We start from the raw sequence: 9,835 nt of genomic DNA on the forward strand, positions 1-9,835 counted from the left end.
AAGCTCAAGGATAACGCGTATGAAAGCATGAAATTTTCCTTTCACAAAATTGGTTAAAAAAACCAAAATCAACAATTTCTGGGTGAAAAGGACATTTAAATTTTGATACTGTTTAAATGGACAAAAATTTAAAAATAGCCAGGATGTAAACCGTTTCATCCTACTCATTTTCAAATATTTTTTTTTTATTTTTAATTTACATCAGGATGCATCCAGTTTCATCCTTTTTATTTTTTAAGTTTAAGTCAAGATAAATCCAGTTTCATCCTTGCTATTTTTTTGGTGTCCATTTCACTCATACATATTTTTACTCGTCCATTTGAACCATGTTTTAAAAATATTTGGACAAACATTTTCCGTTTTTCTTTAAGCTAGGTGAATCATCTGGGAATTGGGATGATGATGCCTCACTTGTCCATGGATGTTCTTTTCCTTGTTGAGATTCTGTAACTCTATCTCGTGCGAAGTATAGTGTCATTTTGTTAATCGCATTCAAAATGAACCTGCGGTATAACGATTTTGGATGAAATATTCCACATTTTGTACCAAAATAAGATCCAACAGGTTATCCCAAGCCAAAATAGTCGAAATTTACATGGAACTTGATTCATTAACAACAATGTATCAAGACCTGCAATCAAGCTCAACAGGAGAACAAAGCTGAGTTGAACTTAACCAAGAATAACAAACTGCATATATTTCTGGTTCCGATATTTTTCCCATTCCGAAAACCCCATAAGTTTCCAAACCTTCCCATATGTGAATGGTGCCTTGTTCTTATGGTCGTGAACCTGTGAAATCATTTTAGGCGTAAGCACCAGTCACTAGAGAGAGAGAAAAAGTAAAAATTATAAATAAAAAATTCGAACGTTTTTTTTTTTGCTGCTAAAGAAGAAATTTTATTAATCTGGTGAAAGAGTATCGTCAGCTAACAAAGCATTCTCAATGATGCTAGGGAGTTTATCAAACCAAACACTGGTAACTCTATTTCTCCTGCTGTATTTAGCTAGCCTATCAGCAGGTTTATTACAATTTCTTGAAACGAAATAACATTCCCAATGTGGGATTTTCCTAAGACAATCTACAACATCTAGCAGTATGTTTTCGTTTTCCCAGGATATTACTGGTTGTAAGTCGTTGATGAAGCTTTCAATCCCTTTAAGATCTGTTTCAAGAACAATATGGGTACGTTGTAACTCAGCACACCACTTTACAGCATCCAGGAAAGCTAGACATTCTGCCTGCTCAGAATTTCCTACTCTTGCATAGCACTTGGAAGTGTTAAAGATATTAGATAATTTGTGATGGTCTAGATTAGCTAAAACACCCATGGGCTTATCTCCATTGATTGGGCCCAGTCTAGAGATATCTAGACTCTTCTTTTTTTTGGTTAGAAATTCAATTGTAGACTCTAGAATATTCCATGTCTCTAGGTCCCTTGGTCATAGTCTAGAATATTCAATCTCTAGACTAATCTTAGATTGATCAAGTGTTCTCTAGAATGTTTTATTTCTAGAGTGTTCCATTGATCCTATAAATAGGCAATCAATGGGTTCATTTTGATCATCCAACAACAATCAAAAACTCAAGTGAGTAGAGTGAGAGCTAGAGTTGGTAAGAGCCAAAGAGCCTTTTGTAAACATAGTGAGCCAAAGAGCTACACTAAATTTCCTTGTAAACATTTTCCATTTCAAAAATTAATCAAAGCCTCACTTTTCTTAAACCAATAATTTTCAATTAACCAACCTCTTTTCCTATACCCATTTCTCAAATCATTTCCATAAATCCCATCACACTTCCGCATTGCGCCAACAAATTTGGTATCAGAGCAAACCTAACCCAGTAATCCTAAAACTCTACCCATGGCAATTAACCAAAGTATTCAAGGTTTCAATTATGCCCAAAGTCTAATTCCAATTTTTGATGGTGAGAGTTATGATTATTGGAGTTTACAAATGAAAACATTATTCATTTCACAAGACTTATGGGATTTTGTAGAAGATGGTTATAAGGTACCCGAGTCGGCAGAAGCTCTATCGTCATGGACGGATGCAGAGAAAAAGGAGTACAAAGAAAACAAGAAGAAGGATGCTAAAGCACTACTATTTCTACAACAAGGGGTAAGCAAAGCTATTTTTCCTCGAATTTCGGTGGCGAAAACTTCAAAGGAGGCCTGGAATATTCTCAAAGTAGCATTCCAAGGATCAGAAAAGGTAATCTCCATTAAACTACAAAATTTATGGCGAGATTTTGATAATTTACTTATGAAAGAAAATGAAACTATCCAGAATTTCTTTTCAAGAGTTACTGGTATAGTAAATCAAATTAGTAGTTATGGAGATACCATAGAAAATAAAAGAGTTGTAGAAAAGATTTTAAGGAGCTTACCGTTCAAATTCGATCACATCGTCGCTGCCATTGAAGAGTCCAAAAATTTATCGACTCTCTCGGTACACGAATTAATGGGTTCACTCGAGGCGCACGAGAAAAGGATAAATAGGTTCACGGAGAAACCATTGGAGCAGGCATTTCAATCAAAAATAAATTTCAGTGAGAAGAAAAATACAGAAGCCAGAAAAGAAAGCTCCAGAGGGGGATCCTCATCCAACTCGCAGTACGAGAAAGGGTCGACGTCAACTCAAGGACCCAGAAATTTCTACCGCAGACGTGGAAGAGGAAAAGGAGGTTATAGAAACAACAACCAAAGGTACGGAAAAAATTACTCCTCAAATCTCCGATGCAGTGTTTGCAAAAAGTTTGGCCATGCAACTGAAAATTGCAAGTACAAGTGCACCAAATGTGATAACTTAAATCACATGGAAAAAGATTGTTGGCTTAAAAATAATGAACCCAATTATTCCGAGAAAAATGATTCTCAAAATCAAGTATTTTATTCCTGCCTCACCTCGCAACAAGAAGTGCAAGGTATATGGTATGTCGACAGCGGATGCAGCAGCCATATGACAGGAAACAAAGAATATTTCGTAAAATTGGAGGAGCAAGAGATTCCACCGGTCAAGCTCGGATATGGAAAGTTCCAGAATGTTGAAGGAAGAGGAGTCATATCCGTACGTACAAGGTCAGGTAAAACTCGATACATATCTGATGTTCTTTATGTTCCTGGCCTAGCTCAAAATTTATTAAGTGTTGGACAACTTATAAGAAAGGGTACTCACTACATTTCGAAGACGGAGAATGCACAATTTATGATAAAATTAATAATCAATTGGTGGCAAAAGTAAAAATGTCAGGAAATTTTGTCTTTCCCTATCTATGTCATCAATTGAAAATTGTGCAATGAGTACCAACCATATTGACGAAGGAAAGCTATGGCATTTGAGATACGGGCATCTAAACTACAGATCCTTGAAGGTTCTTAAATCAAATAACATGGTAATTGGTCTTCCCAATATCATCGGTGGAGATAAAATATGTGAAGGCTGTATTCTTGGGAAGTTTCATAGACTTCCATTTACAAACAAATCGTGGAGAGCAAGAAAGCCCCTCGAATTGGTGCACGCCGATATTTGCGGTCCGACAAGAACAACCTCACTCAACAACAGAAGATATTTTCTTTTATTCGTGGATGATTATACCAGGATGATGTGGGTGTATATTCTCGAGCAAAAGTCCGAGGCATTCACTAAATTCCGAGAATTCAAGGCGCTGGCAGAGAAGCAAAGTGGCCATCAATTGAAGATTTTCCGTACAGACCGTGGTGGAGAATTTACTTCAAAAGAGTTTATCAACTACTGCAAAGAAAATGGAATTAAGAAGGAGCTAACCGTTCGATACACTCCACAACAAAACGGCGTCGCGGAAAGAAAAAATCGTACGATCGTGGAAATGGCTCGGAGTATGCTAAAAGCAAGGAAGCTACCTAATAGCTACTGGGCAGAAGCAGTCAACACGGCGGTTTACATCCTTAACCGTTCTCCAACAAAGGCAGTTCTCAACAAGACTCCATATGAAGCTTGGCATAAGAAAAAGCCCGAGGTAACTTCTTTCAGAATTTTTGGTTGCGTTGCATATTCACATATTCCATCTCAACACAGAGAAAAGTTTGATGAAAAAGGAGAAAAGCTAATATTCATCGGATATAGCGAGGAGTCTAAAGCCTATAGACTTCTAAAGCCAGATACAAATGAACTGGTAATATCAAGAGACGTTATCTTTGATGAATTCAAAGCTTGGGATTGGAATGATGAACCAGATAACCACGAGTCTCCACTAGTCATCGAAGAAGAGCCAGATCAGCCACGTCAGGAAGAAAGTACTCCACCAGCAAGCCCGAGGTCTCCTAGTCCAACACAACAAAGTCCAAGTTCATCGGAAGCAAGTGCCCCACCTAGAAAGGTGCGTTCCCTAAGAGATATTTATGAAATATCTAATTGTGCATTTATAGCACTAGAGCCTCAAAGATATGAGGAAGCGGCAAAAGAAGAAAAATGGAGAGACGCCATGGACGAAGAAATGCGAGTAATCGAGAAAAATAAGACATGGGAGCTTGTTAATCAGCCAATTGACAAAGAAATAATTGGTCTGAAATGGGTCTACAAGACAAAATACAACGAAGATGGTTCGATTCAGAAGCACAAGGCAAGGCTAGTTGCAAAAGGATATTCCCAGCAACCAGGAATCGACTACAACGAGACATTCGCCCCAGTCGCTCGCATGGAAACAATCCGAATGGTGTTAGCCTTGGCAGCTCAACTCAAAATGAAAGTCCACCAATTGGACGTAAAGTCAGCGTTCCTGAACGGAGAACTTGAAGAAGAGGTGTACGTTGAACAACCACAAGGATATGTCCGAAAAGGAAAAGAAAAAATGGTTTATCGTCTACGGAAAGCACTATATGGCCTGAAGCAAGCACCGCGTGCATGGAACAGCAAAATCGACAAGTATTTCCGAGATAATGGATTTCAGAAAAGTCCAAGTGAGCCATCCCTCTACATTAAAAAACAAGGTACGGATTTTCTAATTGTCTGTCTCTACGTTGATGATTTAATTTACGCCAGCACAAAACAAGAGATGGCAGAAAATTTTAAGAAGGAGATGATGAAAGAATATGAGATGACAGACTTAGGACTTATGCGATATTTTCTTGGGATTCAAGTAAAACAATCTCCAGAAGAAATATTCATTTCTCAAGAAAAATATGCGGAAGACTTACTGAAAAGGTTCAACATGATGGATTGCAAACCAATTTCAACTCCAATGGGTACTAATGAGAAGTTGATAAAAAATGATGGAGCGCCAAAAGTAGATCCAACCTTATTCAGAAGTCTAGTCGGCTCACTGATCTACTTAACAAATACAAGGCCAGACATCGTCAATGCAACCAGCATTGTTTCTCGGTTTATGAGCGAGCCAAGCAAGTTACACTACGCCGCCGCAAAAAGAATTCTTCGATATATCAAGGGAACAAAGAATTTTGGCATCAAGTATACAAGAGAAAAAGATAATGATTTAATTGGCTTCACAGATAGCGATTGGGCAGGTTCTATTGAAGACCGAAAGAGCACATCAGGCTATGTTTTCTGTATGGGAACAAAAGTTATCTCTTGGAGTTCCAAAAAACAAAGTACGGTGACACTATCGTCAGCCGAAGCAGAGTACATAGCATCAACAAGTGCAGCATGTGAAGCAGTATGGTTGAGAAGATTAATGGCCGACATACAACAAAGGCAAAATCAGCCGACGACTATCTACTGTGACAATATGTCTACAATTGCTATGACAAAAAATCCAGTCTTCCACGGACGAACGAAGCATATAGAGCTACGACACCACTTCATCAGAGGGATGGTAGAAAACAAGGAAATTGAGCTCCAATTTTGTCCAACACAAGAACAAAATGCGGACATATTCACAAAAGCAGTCACGGCGGATAAGTTCAACCATTTTAGAGAAAAGCTTAACATCACAAATTAAGAGGGGGTGTTAAAGATATTAGATAATTTGTGATGGTCTAGATTAGCTAAAACACCCATGGGCTTATCTCCATTGATTGGGCCCAGTCTAGAGATATCTAGACTCTTCTCTTTTTTGGTTAGAAATTCAATTGTAGACTCTAGAATATTCCATGTCTCTAGGTCCCTTGGTCATGGTCTAGAATATTCAATCTCTAGACTAATCTTAGATATCAAGTGTTCTCTAGAATGTTTTATTTCTAGAGTGTTCCATTGATCCTATAAATAGGCAATCAATGGGTTCATTTTGATCATCCAACAACAATCAAAAACTCAAGTGAGTGAAGAAGTGAGTAGAGTGAGAGCTAGAGTTAGTAAGAGCCAAAGAACCTTTTGTAAACATAGTGAGCCAAAGAGCTACACTAAATTTCCTTGTAAACATTTTCCATTTCAAAAATTAATCAAAGCCTCACTTTTCTTAAACCAATAATTTTCAATTAACCAACCTCTTTTCCTATACCCATTTCTCAAATCATTTCCATAAATCCCATCACACTTCCGCATTGCGCCAACAGGAAGCACAGCTAACCCATTTTCCTGCATAATCACGTAAAATCAAAGAAATACCTGTCAGTCCAGTTGTTGATTCATAAGACGCATCACAATTAATAGTTAGGAAAGGAAAATTAGGTGGTTTCTAGTGTGGAGTGGGTGAGGCAACTTGCTCAGTCACTGACTTCTGTTTCTTCTTCTCATTTAGCTTTGTTATATAGGTTGCAAAACTGATAGCCTTCGTTGCAACCGTATATGGTGAAGCCTTTTTATTCTCAAATTGGACTTCACATCTTACAGTCCATATCGACCATGCAACTATCATTGCAGTGGTTAAACAGTTCTCTTGCAGACTATGTTGTTTCACCAGATTTAGCCAGTTTTCGAAGATGGCTGTAATATTATCACAAGACCCTGCAATAAGATTTGGTCCTCCTGGGATAAGCATCCAAACAGCCCTGGAAAACGGACACATGAATAGAACATGTACCGTGGTTTCCTCATGTTGCATGCATAATGGACATGTGCGATTTATGTATCCACATTGTATAGAGAGGCGCACATTTGTTGGTAGAATATCTGCCAGGCATTTCCACCAGAAGTGTTGAACTCTTGGCCATGTTTCAATCTTCCAAAACTCCTTCCGGGTAATGTCAGTGCTTGGAATCTTTAGGGAGATCTCTGTATCACCTAAACTTAGCTCAAAAACCTTGTTGTAAGCTGATTTCATACTAAACTTACCATTTCTGGTAAGGCACCATATTAACCTATCCTCAGCAACTGCAGAGATACGCATGTTCGGTATTAAATCTGCAGTTTCAGAGTCGAAAAGATACTGCACCACTGGAGAATTCCATTGCGTGCCTTCCTCAATTAGTAATTCCTGAACCCATATGTAGATTTCACTGTCTTCAACCCCTTGTTTTGGTATCGGTGGTGCTTCCAATCCCATCACCCAAACATCTAACCATATTTTTATTTTGTATCCTCTTCCAAGCTTCCGGCTAGGGCTGAACATGGTTTCGGTTTTCCGCTGAAACTGGACCGAACCAGACCAATTAGGAAGAAACCAAACCGAACCATTTACTAATGGATTGGTTATGGTGTAGAAAGTGAAAAACCGATAGTGTTGGTTTTGGTTTGGTTTAACCACTAAAACCGAACCAAAAACCATTGGAAAACCGATTAATTTTTAAACTTAGTTTTTACCTTGATTTACAAGTATTAGATTCTACCCATTAATTTAGAGGATAAATAGAAACCCTAAATCTAATATTTCATTATAATACTCTCCCTCTTTCTCCTCCTCTTAGTCGCCTCCCTTCTCCGCCCCTAACTACAGCAGCCACTGCTGCTACTCGACTTTCAATTCCCTTCTTCCTTCTTTTTTGTTTGTCAATAACTAAATTAAGATATATTATATATCTTCTTTTGATCTCTAGATTTATAGTATGCTTTAACTATTCTTGATTTTTTTTTGGTCTGTAAATTCGTGTAAACCAATACTATCGGCAGTTACGATTTTTTTATCCGTAAATTTGTGTATTTGTTTTTTTTTTGAGTCGTTTGACATAATTATTGGTTAACCAAAAACCACTGGGACAAACCGAAACCGGCTAGAACCATTTGGAAACCGAACCAATGGTTAATGGATTGGTTTGGTTTAGATTTTTAGAAACCGATAGTATTGGTTTCGGTTTTGGTTTGGCTAGAAACCGAACCAAAACCGACCATGAACAGCCCTATTTCCAGCGGCTGTTAGCTTTAATAAATGGAATTTGTTTCTGCATTCCCTTCCAAGACCAAGAACAGTTTGTTTTAGGAGAAGTATGAAGCATGCTGGTGTAGGGGAAGTATTTCTCTTGTAAAGCTATGACCCATTTTTCATCTGGATGACTGCAAATTCTCCACGCTGCTCTGACAAGGAGTACTTGGTTCAAAAATTTTAAGTTTCTAAAACCCTGTCCTCTAAGGTTCTTGTGTAAATTCAGTTATTTCCAAAAGGTAATATATGTGCCTCTTTTATCTGTGAAGCCCCACCAGAAATACCTCTGTAAAGAGTCGATTTGTTTAACAGTATCAGCTGGTACTTGCAAGCAGCTCATGGAATAAGATGGCACTGTGTTGATAACTGTCTTTATCATAAGTGATTTGCAACATTGAGACATATTATCGCCATTCCATTTTGATAACCTCCCTTTAACTCAATCAACTAATCCTGTGAAGCAGGTAATTTTTTTCTTACCAATGAGCAAAGGCAATCCCAGATATTTTTCCTTGGAGTTCATTATAGGAACCTTCAATCTTCTTGTCAGGATCCTGCAGAATCTTTGGGGGACATTTACACTGTAATGAACACTCGACTTATTGAAGTTGACCAATTGTCCCGACGCTTCTTCAAAGTCTTTAATAATGTCAAGCAGATTGTTAACATTATGCATGTCAGCATTAATGAACAGAAGACAATCATCCGCAAAGAATAAGTGGGAGATAGAAGGTGCACCTGCCGCAATTTTGATACCTTGGATTTTATTACATTGCTCTGCATGTATTAATTGCCGAGAGAAACCCTCCATTACGATTATGAACAAATAAGGTGATAAAGGGTCACCTTGTCGAACTCCACGAGTTGGCTTATAGGCATGACATGGAGCGCCATTGAGAAGTATGGAAATTTGAGTTGTGCTGATACATTGCATTATTAGTTGACAACATTCCTCGCTAAAACCCATACGCATCATCACATCCATTAAGAAGGACCATTCCAGCCTATCAAAGGCTTTTGACATGTCGAGCTTTAAAGCCAAATGCTTTGAATTCTCCTTTTTATTGTTCAATGTATGAACTAATTCTTGTGCCAGATGGATGTTATCTGAGATTTGTCGACCTGGAACATATGCCGCCTGAAGAGGTGAGATGATTTTCTTCATGACTTTCTTCATTCTTGAGGACAAAATCTTGGAGATGAGCTTATAATAAGTATTGCACAAAGCTATTGGGCGAAGATCTGATGGGAACTGTTTGTTCTTTGTTTCGGGAATGCGAGTGATATTAGTGGTATTTAGGCTTTTAAGAATGAAACATGTACGAAAAATTGCTTTACCATTTCCATCACGTCATTACCAACAATCTCCAATGGTTTTTGAATAAACCGGGAGGGAATCCATCCGGACCTGGTTCCTTTCATGATTTCATATCTTTAAGTGCTTTCATAATTTCAGCATTGTCAGGAATACGCGTTAACTCCAAATTATCTTCAGCCGTGATTACTTGAGGAATACACTGTAGAATGCTTTCATTTCTGTATGGAAAACTTGTTGTGTGAAGCTTGTTGTAGTGCTGGACAAGGAGGTGTTCAATATCACTTCTAG

The 9,835-nt window shown here is 38.0% G+C and overlaps 1 protein-coding gene across 1 annotated transcript; it reads right to left on the reverse strand.

Moving 5' to 3' along the window:
• Window positions 1-902: 902 nt before the first annotated feature.
• LOC113360757 lies at window positions 903-7,416 on the reverse strand. Its single transcript, XM_026604224.1, has 3 exons — window positions 6,634-7,416; window positions 6,419-6,509; window positions 903-1,255 (listed from the first exon to the last, which is right to left on the reverse strand). Exons 1-3 carry the CDS (start codon window positions 7,414-7,416, stop codon window positions 903-905), a joined length of 1,227 nt encoding a protein of 408 aa, XP_026460009.1.
• Window positions 7,417-9,835: the final 2,419 nt, after the last annotated feature.

Source organism: Papaver somniferum, chromosome 1 (genome assembly GCF_003573695.1).
Source record: "Papaver somniferum cultivar HN1 chromosome 1, ASM357369v1, whole genome shotgun sequence".
NCBI lineage: Eukaryota > Viridiplantae > Streptophyta > Magnoliopsida > Ranunculales > Papaveraceae > Papaver > Papaver somniferum.